Source organism: Hoplias malabaricus, chromosome 2, assembly GCF_029633855.1.
Source record: "Hoplias malabaricus isolate fHopMal1 chromosome 2, fHopMal1.hap1, whole genome shotgun sequence".
In the NCBI taxonomy this organism is placed as follows: domain Eukaryota; kingdom Metazoa; phylum Chordata; class Actinopteri; order Characiformes; family Erythrinidae; genus Hoplias; species Hoplias malabaricus.
Window position 1 is genome coordinate 83,310,835 of NC_089801.1, and position 15,823 is coordinate 83,326,657.

General features: G+C 42.7%; 1 protein-coding gene across 1 annotated transcript in view; it reads right to left on the reverse strand.

Annotated features, from left to right (window-relative positions):
• The window catches only part of LOC136687781 (Krueppel-like factor 7), a 41,499-nt gene extending 37,857 nt beyond the window's left edge, over positions 1–3,642 (reverse strand). Inside the window, exon 1 of the mRNA XM_066662338.1 lies at positions 3,541–3,642. Coding sequence (XP_066518435.1) covers positions 3,541–3,642 — 102 coding nt within the window. The remainder of the gene's footprint in view (positions 1–3,540) is intronic.
• Positions 3,643–15,823: the final 12,181 nt, after the last annotated feature.

The following is a 15,823-nucleotide window of genomic DNA, read 5'->3' on the forward strand; positions in this document are numbered from 1 at the left end:
CAAACTCCAAACTTCTTAATGATGGAATTATGCAGAAACTGGAAAGAATTCTTGGAATTCCTCTTGGAAAACCCAAACATCTGCAGTTGTCCCAAGGAATATGTTTTCGCCCCCACCCCCCACCCCCTCCAGCATCCGTATCCCTTTCGTCAGGAATGCTGGCAAATGTAGCCTGTTCTTGGGAGAGTTTGCTGCTGTAAAACACACAAAGTGCTGTGCTAGCCCTGGGCTAATCGCTAAAAACATTGGGGGGAGTCATTACTGGATCAGTTACAAGGCCCCGGTTCGATAGGATGTAGCCAGTGGGCAAAGCCAAAGCGGAATGGTGGATCGAATACAAAGATGTAAATGAGGCCTGAACACAGCACATGGCAAGAAACAGCGGCTTGAGTTCATTTGATTGAAGGAGCCATCCATCAGTGTCACCTCAAAAGTGTAGCCAACCACATTCACGACTGGAAGTGTTTACTGTTTGTACATTAGCCTTATAGTCATTAATGAACCAGATTATGCTCCATAGGGTGGGTCACCCAACATGAGAGACATGGTCAAAGCTATCAACCAGGAGGTAGTTCTAGGTTGCCCCAGTAATAGCATTTACTCTTTAAGAATTGCACAGCTCTCAGGTACAAGCTCTGAATCCCAACTCATACCAAAGGAATTGTATAGGATCATTCCATCATTCCGGAGAGCACACTCCCAATGCTACACGGACCAGGGCCAGGGGGATTTATAGCTATCTGGCTTATGGATTGTCAGGCAACTTGGATTGAGTCTAAGTTTGCCGTCGTCACAGTTCGGACAGAAAAGGTTAAAAGGCATTGTGTTCTTTCATGTTTGTTTCCTTTCGTTCACAGCTCCACATCCTTTCAGACCCATGCTGCTGTTGTGATCGCCTAGTGGAAGGTTGGAAAGCTCCCACATATGAGGATGACCATACCTAGGGACATAAGTATGTCGCTTTCTTCCTACAGCTTGACGTTTTATCCCGAACCTTGAAGTTTTTGAACTTCTTAAACATCTTAAATTACACCGCAGTGAAACCCACTCTCGATGAATCCAGCTCCTCGGATCTTATGCCATCTTTTCCAACTCCAAAGCACGACGAGCACAATCAAGCCAAACCTAAAACCCCTCAGCGCCGAAACACAGAGACAGCTCCAAATGGATGGGGCGAGAACAAAAGATGTTTCAAGTTCCCCGAGAGTCCCAAAAATAGACGCCGGGAGACAAAAGAAAAAGACGCCTGAAATAGTCCCATGCGTCCCAGGAGCTCTCGAGTGAGGTCTGTGTAGTGTGTGTGTGTGTGTGGGGGGGGGGGGGAGGGAAAAGAAGAGGAACAGTGTTCATACGTCCTGGTATCACACTCCTTAACCTTCCGAACAGAACTAGACATGTCAGACTGACTGTCACTTCAAGGTGAGTGTGGATGGTGGGGTTGTTTTTTTTTGGGGGCTCAGTTGTGACTATGACTGAGTGGCTTTTGAAGTTCGCCGTCTGCGGAGATGAAGCTCAATTCCTCAGTGCCTGGCATAGGGCGGCTTCTTTTTCTTTCTTTTATTTTCTTACTTATTTAGCTCTGCTACAGAAGCCCATTGGCAGAAACTTGTAGCCCTTGTCTTTTAGAAGACGTCCAAGTGAGAAAAATGCAACTGTGGCCAATTAGACTAAAGATATTCATAGAAATGATAGCTTCAAGTTTGTAGACTTTGTAGACTTCCAGGACTGGAACTGAATGGAGCTCATTCTCAGGCGAGAACATAGTTCCACTGCTCCATGGACAAATACCAGAGATTTTTACATGTCTTTAGCCAACGCTCTTGTTTTTAAAGCTCCATTCTGCTGAAGTCTAGCCACACTCCTTATATATAACTGGAGCCTTAAGCAGGATGCTCTGGAGCAGCTGCACATGAGGTGAGCGCAATCTCAAATGTCAACTACACGGGTCCGAGCCAGATCAGTGGATCTGAGTTAGCTGTTGAGATGACCTATAGGATGACCACCCCATATCCGTACTTGACCTCTGTAATGACTAGAGGTGCCATCAAATCCTCACAGCAATGTTCGGAGCTTGGAAGCAAAGCCTCCCTAGATGAACGGAGGCTGTTACGGTCATGCAGAGGGACCGAACTCACTGTAATCTTCAAAGATCTTAATGCAGACGTCCGGTTCCTATCACCTCCTACGATAAAGACGTCAGCATGAAGGTCATGTCCGACCATCGTCTAAGGCTTTATCTACAACTAAGACTGGGCACTACTCTCTACACTTGAGGCTGCTTCAGTATCAGTGCAGGTGGAGAACAGGGAAGATACCAGAGGCCAGATGTTGGTGTTAACATCTGGCCTTGCTTTAGACACAGGGCCGAAGCCCTGTTAAGATTAAGGTTTATGCATTCAGCTCGCATACACACACATGATTATAGAGCACACACACACACACACACACACACACACACACGTGTAAAACCCTTCATTCATTTCATCATTCATTAGCATCCAATCATCACAATATGCAAATTAGCCTGTTTAAAGCAGTTTATATTTACATAATTAAGATGTATGTTCTGATTGGTCAGTGCAGCAGCTTGCAGGCTAAATCATGAGCATAGATTTTTGTTTGCAGATCGTAGAACAGTAAATAGAAGGTAATTATACAATAATAACCTGGTAATAACATGATAATAAGGTCTGATGTCGGCTCAGTTCCCTGCTCAGGTAAAACACAGATCACATTCAGTGAGAACATGTGACTCGGGTTTGATTCACTGTTGATAGGTTCAATTCCCTGCTCGGGTAATCAGAACTGATTACTGGGTAATGTGTTAATGACATGGTAATAACATGGTAGTAAGTTGTATTTAAACACAGATCATTCAGAACTGAAGGCTAGGGTTCAATTCCCAGCTCAGGTAAAGGTTAAGATCCCTAATCTGCAGAGGACTCTGTCAAACAAATGTAAATATTTAAAAAAAAAAAATACATTGCCTTCCCACCTGTTTTCTGTCAAGCCCCACCCCCTTCTCTCTAATTGGCTGGTAGTTTGTCCACAATTTAAATGATAGTGAACCACTTGAAATATGAAAAGCAACCTTTCGGTGAAGTGTAGGAACATGGCGGTGAGGAACTGATGGCATTTGACCACAAGAGCAAGTCTACACCTCCACAGTCCAATGCTGGGTGTCTCTATACCCCTCTGGCCAGCACTTGACATTGAGCATGGTGATGGTCTTATACAGAAGTCACATATCCTTCCATGCTTTTCTATAGAAATTACCCACGTGCACTCAAACGTACAAAAACGTCTTCCCAAACGTTAAACTTTAAGGGCTATGGACTTGCTACCAGCCAATCAGATCGCAGGAAGGCGGAGCTTGACGGAAAACGGGTGCGAAATGAAAAAGAGAGGCTGCAGAGGATGGAGGGGGGAGGGGAGGGGGGTGTCGGGGGAAAGTTTCATTGGGAAAGAAATGAAGGAAAACGGAAACGCGAACGAGGAAAAAAACGAAGGAAGGGGGGAAACGGCGCACGCGGCTCTCACCTGCTGCCAGGTCTCCTCCAGCGACGGCATCGCCGAGAAGTAACCGGTGTCGTGCACGAGCTGCAGCTCCTGGAAGATGCTGTAATTGGCCAGAACGTCCATAGCGCCGTAGAGAGAGAGAGAGAGAGAGAGAGAGAGAGAGAGAGAGAGAGAGAGATGAAAAAGATGGAGATAAAAGAGAAGGAAAGAACGAGAGAGAAAAGAGAAATAGAGAGAAAGAGAGATAGAAATGTAAGAGAAAAAAGACGGAAAGAGAGAGTGATGCTACGTTTAAAAAAACTCCCTAGACAGACAGAGCTAAACGTGGCGCGTGCCGCGAGAAAAAAAAAGTGCCCCACGCTGCCGCGCGCGCCCCACGCAAACCACAACTACCCCGCGCGCTTCTGCGATCCCAGGCTTTGATGAACGGGTCGTTATTTTTTTTATTTTTTTTTTTCCTTTTCTTCTTTTAACCTTTCCGTCTCTCCGCGTGCATGCAGCGTCCGTTTCGAAGCGCGCGCGCGGCTGACGGACGCGGCGCGAGGTCTGCGCTCGCGGAGCAGGGCAGGGGGGCGTGGTGCACCTCGCGATGTCAGTCAAACTCCAGTGCGTAGCCATATAAGGGCAAGAAAGGGGCGGACGAACCTTCACTGGAGGAGAGCTTTGGGAGGGCGTGGCCTGCCTCCTGGCATCGAAGGAGGGGCGGGGCTAAAGACAGGTCGGCGCGCGAGCTATGTTTAGAAGGCTATATAAACGGAGGAAAGCGCGAGAGGGCTTCATTCAGCTGGAGACGGTCGGAGTGTCAACGTCGTCTGGTACCACCGCGTGTATACGACGGTGTCCTCAGTGGAGCAACTGCTCATGAGTCAAACGTCATCTCAGAGTAAAGAACGTCTGTAGATTTTACTGCGGAAAACGGTCTAATCACGAGTAAAAGCCTTTAAGTCTCTTAATAATAATAGTCTGAATACGGTCTTAACAACAGTGAAGCACCCTAAATACTTCTATTTTTACAGTTTTAAATTGAAGATACAGTCATTACTTCAACGTTAAATACTGTTTATAAACGGAAATATCCTTTAATAGTCATATACAATTTTTGCATTTACTTGTGTGGCCAAGGACGGGGAGGAGCTGGAGCTCATGGGGGAGCTCCCAGCATGCCTAGCGGCACCTGCTTTTCTGTTTCTTGGGTTTATTCAGGGTTTTTTACATTGGAGGGGAGGGGTTGGGGGTGATTTTGCGCATCTGTGTCTGTATGTGTGTGTCTGTGTGTGTGTGTGTGCGCGCACATGTTTGGTGTTGATGTGTGATGAGATGTGTGTTGGTCAGGGGAGGTCACACTTGAGTCTCACCACACACCGGATCCAATACACTGCCTGTTCCCTTCTTACTGTCTTCACTACACCCTTAAATCAAGCGGAATTAAATTTTTATTTACAGTTTGGCTATAGCTTTATTTACTTTTTTTTTTTTTTTTTTTACAATGACACATTTTCACAAAAATGTTAAATTTACAGCTGCCAAAATAAGCATAGTGTAATATTTTCTACACTGTGAGTCAAGTTAAATGTATTTATATGTTGCTTGTTTAGGGGCGGCACGGTGGCACAGCAGGTAGTGTCGTAGTCACACAGCTCCAGGGACCCGAAGGTTGTGGGTTCGATGGCTCTGGGTGACTGTCTGTGAGGAGTGTGGTGTGTTCTCCCTGTGTCTGTGTGGGTTTCCTCCGGGTGACTGTCTGTGAGAAGTGTGGTGTGTTCTCCCTGTGTCTCTGTAGGTTTCCTCCGGGTGCTCCGGTTTCCTCCCACAGTCCAAAACCACACGTTGGTAGGTGGATTGACGACTCAAAAGAGTGTGTGTGTCTGTGTTGCCCTGTGAAGGACTGGCGCCCCCTCCAGGGTGTATTCCCGCCTTTCGCCCAATGATTCCAGGTAAGCTCTGGACCCACCGCGACCCTGAACTGGATAAGGGTTATAGACAATGAATGAAAGAATGAATGAATGTTGCTTGTTTACAACTTGATTGTCACTAAGCAGCTTTACAGACATTTAGAATGAATTGTGAGCGAGTGACTGTTTATTTATTTTAAGGTGAAATTCTGTCAACCACAGCCACAAGTACTTTACTGTAAACGTTATAGAGTACAGTGTAAGTTTAGGGTGTAGGTTGATGCCTAATGATGAGATTGGGTTTCAGGGTTAATCCTAAAGTGTTAGGTTTTAGAGAGATGTATATTTTTGAGATTTGGGTTCTTCTACACACAGGTGCGTATCACCCACTTTGCCTTATACTTGCAACTTCCAGCAGGACTCCAACCTCTGGTTTGACTCAGTCCAAAGGTCTGCACGTATTTACTCTTAGTGTCAACGCTAGGTCCCCCTCCCACCCTCTTGAAGATCAGATAAACAAGCAGCTGCTTCCTCGTGTTCCTTCCGCTATAATTGAGTCAAATGAGATTTAAAACATCTCCCATGCATTAATTCCCTTCTCCGCACACTCTCCCAGAGTCTTGCTGCAGGATCTGCGGCGGGACCCCGAGTCCGTTTGCCGTTATTTGCATGGAAATAAGATGAAGTATGAGCATGACTGCCTCTTTGAGCCGTAAGTGCTTTCCAGCCGTCTTACAACAGCCCTGACCTCAAGCATGTAATAAGATAAGTGGATCATATGAAAAGGCTCTGGTGAGAAGCTTGGAGAAGGCAGATGCCCCCCCCCCCCCCAACCCTCACCAACACTCCTCCCCACACACCTCACTCTCCACCACCACTCTTTTTACACTCCTCCTTTTTTTCACCCAGAGAGAGAGAGCCGAGGTGGGGTAATCGCCGAATGGGGTTACGCTTTTAGTGCTTCCCACTGTTTGAATTATTCATGACCCCCCCCTCCCGGCCCCATGGGACCAGACAACCCGGCCCAGAAGGTGGTGGTCCTTTCATCTTTTACCTGAGGGGTGGGCCAGGACTCTCATGAATCCCTTGGCAAAATTGAAACAGACCTCCTGAGAAGATCTCAGGGTGATCTTCAAGGTAGAGGTTGCCAAGGGGACTGTAGGCCCTTCCTCTATCACCATCCATCCTCAGCAAGATGCCACCAGCACGGGCTTCTCTTAGTGGTCCAGTCCAAGAATGAGGAGCTGTCCAATGGGGAATTCTCAGCATTAGTTGGAGAAGAAGTGGTGGACCTACATATGTCATGGAGGACATGTTTCTCACCCTACCAACTTTGGCAATGTTTGGACCTGGCATTAGCCAACCATGGGTTACAGGGTAGATCACTGAGGTTAAGGAAAGATCTCCACATCTCCACTGTTATGCAGAAACCTGGCTTTTGTCTTTATTGAATTATGGACATAACCTCTACAGACAATGCTATGTAAGTTGAGCTGTAACTGAAAGCAGACATTACTCATGATCCCACAGACAATCATCTGATATCCACTCTATTAGCAACAGTAGCCCAGACATGGGTGTGGTGATTAAACCCATCATTTTTCAGAATGTAATTGAGCACAGGTGATTCCGCGAGGGGAGCGCCAGCGCCGCCACATCTGTGTGGAATACTTGATGAACTAGGGTCTGGCCCTCAGTTCATGTTTCCAGAAGAGAAGCGCAGGTGTTCGGGTTATGGAGGACATCTCCACACACAACACACAATTACCGTTACCATATTGTCCCATAAAAACCGGCTGTTCAGCAAAGAGTGGGCTAAATACAGTCACACTGGCCTATTTCAGCGCTCCGCTTTCTCTGTGACTGTTTCCATGTGTGTTTTTTTTTCTACTGGTTTTCAATTTTCAAGCTGAAGAGAAGAGCTTAGAAAAGACAGAAAAAAATATTATTAACCTGTTTTTATTAGCACTCCATTAATAGTATTCAATCACATTTATTTGGCAACTTTCTATTGTTCAACATAAACAAGGTCTGAAATAAATATATTATTGTTATTACTATGTAACTATCATGTTATTATTTTATAAAGTTTCTCTGCTGGTTTATAGCATTCAGTAAAAATGTTGTAACAAGAAAAATAATATCATTTTATGTTATTGTCATGTTAAAAATAATATTATGAGGGCACTACTTTTGCAATTTGGCTAGTTTCCAGTCTCAAGTCAAAAAATCAAGTAAAAACTAAATAAATAAAGTAAGTAACTTACTCTAATATGTTGTTACCATGTTATTAATGTATTGTTATCATATAATTAATCCAATATTATTGTATTACCTTTTTTTCAAAGTTTCAAACAAATATAAAGGAACCCTGTTGGGGAAAATAAAGCAATTTATAATGTTCATAATACTCTCATGTTATTAGTGATGCTAAAATCCTATTGGACCCTTCCATTGTAAACTGCCATTAAAGGCATTAACATTTAGACTGAGTGTTAATTAAGTCTGGATTATGAAGATTAATCAGGATCTAAAAGATTTTGATCTCAGGCTTTAATCCCAATGTGATGGTGTAAAATTCCTCTCCTCCAGCTGCCGTAAGCACCTTCATGTGGCTTTGGTTCCCCACTCCATTTTCTCGTACAGAAACCATTTCCTGACAGATAGCAATATTTTAGCATGAATAATGAAGAAGACACTTTCAGAGGCCGGCTAATGGCAGGTAACTGTGTTCAGCACAACGCAGCCATGAAATTGGATGGTAATCAAGATGCTTCAGTGAAAAATGAAGAAATCCATCGCGGTCTTAAAAGATGTTTTGTTTTGTAATGTTCGATTGTTTGTGTTTGTGCTCTGCCCAAAGGAAATGGGAGAATAGTCTTTCTGGTGCCATTCTGTTAATGACATAATTCTCATATTATACATTAATTTAGAATAAAATACTATCTTAAGAATGTAGTTTCTATATCCAATGTTTTAATGTTAAAAGTATATTAAAAAAAAAACTTTTTGCTGATGTATCTTTAAAAGTTACTTCAAAAATTATGTTGTAGAAATATCTTAAACATTTTTTTTCACATAAAAATACATACTTTATCTATTTCTTCCACTTCAAACATACAGCTCGCCTATCTTCTGTATGCTCCTGAAAAGCAAAATCACTTTATCTATTGCTTCCACCTTTTGTGGAGCTCTTCTGATACCATTCCCATGTCCTACAAACTCTTCACAGACAGTCACCCAGAGCAGGGCTCAAACCCACAACCCCAGGACCCTGGGAAACGTAGTGCTCTGTGATTGTCAGACCTTTTCACCTAAAAAAAGAAAAAAACACTATTGCCGTCACCATTAAGTGCCTGCTGTTTTTCAGATGCGTCTCTGCACACGTTCACTGCTGAGGTCATGTGTTCATTCATGTAACGTCAAGCCCACTCTAATTTTCCAGCTTTATGACCATGAAACTATGAGCTTTCACCTCCACCTCAAAGGGACCCTGAACATGTTTGAGATTTTCATTTATATGTATATAAAGTATATTTGAGGAATTTGGTCTTTGTTTTTAAAAGATTTCAGGAATATTTTAAATTAGTTTTAATAAAAACTGAGAATATTGAACGTTTTAGAGTGGATTTGTACCTTTGAAAAATACTGATTCGCACCAATTCTGTACTGTACATTGGTTGTAAATGAGTACAGTAGAAGAAATAAGTGTCCGACCCCACTGGTTAGTCCACATTTCCCCAGGAGAAGAGGAAAAAGAGCGATGCAAAGTGCACTCTCAGCTTCCTCGCAGACGTTCTGCTGCGTTGGTGCCTCCTGAGCCAAGAGAGATGAATAAACAGAATGTAAGAATTAGAAAAAAAAAATACACCCAGACGAGACCCCAGCACAAAGCCAGGGCTGTTTACGACAAAGGAGAGAGAGAGAGAGAGAGAGAGAGAGAGAGAGAGAGAGAGAGAGAGAGAGAGAGAGTCTCACAGAGGGAGTCCGCCTCAGATTGCTGCCTACCTTTGAAAGGTTAATGTGATGTAAATAAGATGTGTAGTGATTTCTAGGGGTCACCATTTTTTTGCTTGACCGCCAGTGTGGGATGTGTTGGGGTGGCGGGGGGGAGCATGCTCTCATCGTTTCATGGTCAGGAAGCAGGAAAATTAGGGTCAAATTTGTATGGTGGGGTTTGTCAGGTGGTCAACCAGCAAAGTGTGAAGGCACAGGCATCAGGCCATGTTTACTGAAGGGGTTACAGTGGCTGAGGGATGGAGGATCTTCAACCCAATCCACCTTCTGGCTAGCGCCTGTCTGGCCTGTTTACACCACCATTGGTGACCGGGTTGTATTTGGATTTCATCTGAAAATGGCGGGTGTAAACACCTCCAGGATTCATTGTGACCAGGTCAGGAGTGGTGGGAGAATCTCAGTTTAAAGTCAAGTAACCTGGGCAGTGATGACTGATTATCGCATTGTGGATTGTAAGAGAAAACCCAACAAGAAAGGTGTCCAGGTTCGAGGTATCCACAGCAGTAAGGATCATTTAATTCAGTAGGAAATGGCATCAGTGAGGCCAGCAGGGGGCACTGTCCCAGTGGTCTGTGTAGATCCCAATGCCTGGGGGCAGTGACAGGGACACTGTACTGAACAGCTGAACGGCATGTGCTGATTTGGCTTTTGGCTTTTAATTCGGCTCTTGTCACATTGTCCCGGTGGACGCTGGCAAGAACGGATCCCTTAGAAGCAGCTGCACATGAGCCAAAAAGAAGCAGGACAAACACATTTGGTTAAAGACCTTCGAGCAATGGTACTGTGTTCTCTGGGGAAATGGATATATGTCGTTGATTAGCGTGATGTGTATCATCAGTATAGCCAGATACCATCAAATCCTCACTGAAATGCTCCAGTATCTCATATAAAGCTCTTCCAGAAAATGCATTGTTAGATCACTCTGAATGCCTTCAATGAATTGAGAGGGAACTTTAGAAAATCTGTGGAGATTTCCACCTTAAAAAATCCGGAACTAATTTATGCATGAGCATATGACACAGTCAACCTAGATGCACTTTGTTGCCCAAAGGAAGTGGACACAGCTTGAGGTTAATGAGACGGGACCCCCCCCCACACACACACACACCCCACCCTGCACGTTCCCTGTTCAATCATTCATAAGCTCTTATCAATAGCTTGTTAAGAGCATGCTAATGCATGCAAATCAATATATTTGAATAGCGCCTGGGCTTTGGGATATGCATAAAGGCAAATGATGTGGGGAAGGGGTTAATGATTTCTGTCCATTTCCAATGCTAATGTGGTTTGTGACTCTCCTTCAGTGGGAAATATTCAATATTGTGATTTACGGCGTGCTATTAATCAAAACACGGGATATGACAACAACGAGGGGAGGTACAGAGTAAAAAAAAAAGATAGATGTATGTGTATTTATGAGATTTCTCTTCATGGTTGACCCCATGAAAATATAAAGGCGAGAGGTCATGGAATTGGGATGGTCACCAAGGTACTAAGGCGCCATGGCAACAGCACAAAGCCTAGCAGCTGTCAGGTAATGACATTCAGCCACGTTGTGTGTGTGTGTGTGAGAGAGTGTGTGTGTACATATAACTGTGTTTAAGGGGGTGGGCTGGGGTGGGGGGGGTTGTACATGCTTAACCAGAGCAACCATTCATCAGCCGAAGCGCTGTATGCTTAATTTTCAATTTCCTGTTCCTATTCTTCGGAGAGAGTGTGTGTACAGTGGGTCAGCACTTTCCTGTCCTAATCCTTAGGGATCCCGGAGTTGCACGGATTTCTGTTTTCCTTCCTACAACTCTTTGTATCCTGTCTCATTTTAGGAAAGAGCCGGGCCAGTGCTTATAGTGGCTAAATACTTCTGTGTGCCAACTTTTTTAATTGTAGTCATTAAAAAAAAAAAGGTTGTTCGTCAGCTATCAATTTTTAATGGGATTTTAAAGGTATTCCAGGTGGTTGTTATGAAATTGCAAAAATTGTTGCTGTGGTATTCAAGTTGTTTATGTGAGTTTAATCCTTGCCATGGTATCGAAATGAAATCAATATCCTGACACCTAGTGGTGGAACAGATTTATTTTTTTTTAAATATAAAATTCCTAGCAATTTCCGTGGTTTTCCTATGACATTACTATGGTATTCCAGGAGGTTCTTAGTTGAGCTGTATCGTTGATATGTCACCAGTATTTGACACATAATAATTGTATGAATTTTTTGTCAAGTAGTCCACAAGCCAACTGTTCATTGTTTAATGGGTTTATATAGGCATTGCTGGCTGTTTCCAAGAAACCTCAAGTGATTGCTATGGTGTTGTTATACAGTTTCCAGGATATTCCAAGTGGTTGCTAGATGAGCTAGATCATTGCTGTGGTATTGACAAGTAGCACCAATATTTGACATGGTTGCATTACCTTTCATTTCTCTCCAGATTTTGTCCTTATATCATCTATTCATTCTTTAGTGTGAACTTACAGGTATTCCAGGTGGTTGCTATGTAATTTCAGAGGGCCATTATTGGCTGGTTTATTGCTGTGGTGACTAAGCATTGTTTAAATATTTGTTTAACAAATGTATTGGTCAGTGGTTCATAGTTTAGTGGATGTTTATTGGTATTCCATGTGGTTGCTATAAATTTCAAGTTTTATTTATATTTTATTTATTTCATTGATTTATTTTTTGATTGTTTTTGCCTGGAATTTTTAACAACGGCGTCCACTCACTGTCCACTCTATTTGACACTCTTGTAGATATAAATATCTGGATATTTTGGATTGTCTGACTATCCTCAGTCCAGTGGTGAGGCTGTGGAGTTGGAAATCTCACAGCACTACTGTGTCTGATGCACTTGCACCAGGATGTTGTGAATACAAGAGATACTCTTCACACTGTGTGAAAATGTCATGATAAAAGGACCAACAGGAATGCTCCAGAAATACATGTAAAATGTTGACATTGAAGTGTTTCAAACATTTCTGTTCTCTCCCACTGGGTTGATATTTGTAGATATATTTACTTTGGAAAGCAATGGGATATTGGCATTTAGCTTTCCATAAATGCACAGAAAACACAACGCCTGAAGGGCTAAAAGACCCCGCAGGCTCCCCACGGCTAGGAGTTTAATAGTTGGAGCAGAAGTTGTTGCCGACAAGTTGGTTTCAGCAGAAATTTGAACTCGGTGACTGTTTTTTTAACTTAATAGTTATATAAGATGTATATTGCGCTCAGTATGGTATGGAACATGGCTTGTATTGCATAATCTTGTTTGGAAAATTGCCTATTACTCTGCCAAGGAGAGAGAGCTTGTCTGTTCCTCCATCTGTCCAATATTACAGGCCAACACACACACACACACACACACACACCAGTCCAAGGAGACATGCTCCCTCCCGTCATGTGAAGATATTGACAGCAAGTCTCTCTCTCCCTCTCTCTCTCTCTCTCTCTCTCTCTCTCTCTCTCTCTCTCTCTCTCTCTCTCTCTCTCTAATCAATAAACATTGTATCCCCTTCAGCTTGTTCAGGCTTTTGATTTTTTTTTTTTATATATCAATAGCTGGAGTAAAATGAAGGGCTGAAAATGCTTCTACTTGAATTAGATTTCCACCTTCAGGCTCCAGCAAGAGGAACATCTCATCAAGTTTATCGGCACTTGAGAGCAAGGGTCCGGTGGGATAGAGGTTTGATGTCAGGAGGAAATTTTAGATTTTCACATCTTAAGGTTCTTAAGGCTATGAAGAAGATTGCTTGTTTATACTATGTAACCATGGCGCAGTTTAGGTCCATTCGTATGGTCAGCGATGCGTACAAAGAAAATATGGCTCACTTATTCTGACAAACCTGACTTCTTGCTTAATGCTGTGGGGTTAAAATAAGCCTGATTTTTTTTTATTTTTATTTTTTATTTTTTGAAAAAGACATCAACTAAAAGGCAGTGTGTTGCTCTAAATTGTGTTTATATCTTTGTGTTAATGATTAAATGCTTAAAGACATGTGCAAGTTACATGGGTTTTGCAAACAAGTACAACCTAGATGTGGCACAAAACATCCCACCACACCTACCCCTATGTAATGTGCACATGGCAGGTGTGTAAAAAAAACACACGTTTGAAAATACGTATACAAACTCAATTGAAATATCCCAATTTTGCAGAAACACCCAAATATCTCAAAAATATGTTTAAAGCTCTAACACGGTGGAAGATTTACAATATCACTAAAGTTGGAATGGGAAAACATGGCAATAAACCATGACGTTTCACACCGTAAATTATGGTTCCTATGGTTCTTACATGAAACACTGTTTGAATCTTTAACACAGTGCAGGACTCTTCCACTAATAGAACTTTCCCCCCAAAATAATTCTGATTATTGTATCAGTTCCCTTTCTGATTTGGAACCTTGGTTCTTTCCAGTGAACCAGCCTGTTTTTCTACAAATTTAGTGGGCAACCAAAAGGTATGTCATCAGCGGGGGGGGGGGGGGGGGGCATGGCTGTGGCTGAATACAGCACCAGAGCCAGCCACAGATAAACTGTTAAATCAGGAGCCTACTTGGGAACATAATTCGGTGCCACTTTAGAATAAGACTACACTCATAAAGGTTCACAAATGGTTTAAAATCTGTTTATTAATGAGTATTAAATATGATGTTAATGCATTAAAAGTCATTAATAATCTGTTATAACACATAGACAGAAAGGGAAACATTGACCTGTTGTTTGCCAAATAGTGAACCCACATCCATTTACACTCTTAAACCTCAGCTCTTGCCGGATACTGATTTTACTTTGTCTTCCCCATGAGTCCACATTCAGCAGACAGCTTTGACACATATTTGTTAATATTTGACATTTTCAGTAAGTCATATGTCACTTTCAGTAAAAAAAAAAATAAAAAAGGTCTCCGTTGCCCTTCTCTATTCCTGTGTTACCAATGATTATTATTGACTTTTAAGGTGTTTACATTCTCATGAATAACCATGTAATAAACAAGTCTTTATGTCATTTATAGACCTTTTTAAAGGTAGTCTTATTTTAAAGTGGTGCCCGTAATTAATTTACCAAGTTTACCGTCAAAATTGTCCATAACATTTCTGAACGAAAACCCAGCTTAAAGGTAGTGCCCTTTCGTGACAAAAAACACAGCAGCACAGAAACTCCATCTTCACGTTCTGATCCACTTTAAAGTCCTCAGAATGTGTCCCAACAATATGTTTGATAAGATTTAAGGGTTCGCAGACTCCAGCATGTCATCCCCCCTCGCCGAGATAATAACCCCTCCGTCCCAGACTCCAGCTTATTTCAAGCCTGGAATTCCATTACGATTCCAGATCAGGGAATCGCACTTGTGAACATGGACAAAATCCGGCCGGCCGAGGACAGGAGCTCAGCGGCCATGACATCTTCCTTTTGTACGAGCGGATTGAAAGACATAGTGACTGGCTTGATCCCTTAGAGACTCCCCTCGGAGGCCCAGAGCTTCATATCCGCAACTCCAGCGAGGATGATGATAGCAGGGAGGAAATGAAAGCATTAACTCTGTGGCGGATGACTTTGCAGGAGCTCTGGGAGCGAGGCCGGCCGAGACGGACCATAAAATCTGAAAGCTGCAGTTCCGCACATGGCTTATGAACTTTCTGCTTGCGTCCAAAGAAAAAGCCACGGCTATCGATCGCGTTTCTTTAAAGCGTACAATTAGTTCGGGGATAATTTCATGTCCAAACTGTGGCATAGAGTCCTGCTGACCGCAACACTTCCATTTCTAGTGCATGCTCGCTTTGGGGGGTGCTGGTAAAGGGACGTACAGCAAGATCTTGGAGTCAATATGTTGATTTCTTAGGAAAACCATGGACTATGGACAACCCAATATCAGGTCAGTGGTGGTCCTATGGTCTGGAACTGACCAGTGACCATATTGAACATCACCTACCTAAAATAAAACCTCCATTTCATGTTTGGTAGATTTTTAAGTGAGCACCAAAAATTATCAGGTCTGCATTTGCTATTGTTAAACAACTAATCTGTAATACTGAAGCTCACATGGGTTGCCAGGTTGAGGAAAACTAAACCTATACCAAGAAGTGTTCAAGATTTTCATAGGGAAGTCATAGCTAAAAAATATAAAAGCTGTCACAGTTTTCCTGTATTTACCAGTTTAATATTTGACTTAATGTCAATATTCAACTAGACAAGGATTTTATCTTCCTCAGTGATCCTTCCCTTCCACCTTAAATGTCATTTTAGGAGGCAGATGTTTGCTGCTTAATTGCAATTTTGGTATTTAGTTCTGTTTATGAGGCTGCCGCTATTTGCCGTGTGGCTTCCTCTGACTTTTCCGTTCCACCTTAAGTAGCGACTATGCGAGTTTAAAGTTATGAAATAAAGTTTATTGGTTTGAAACA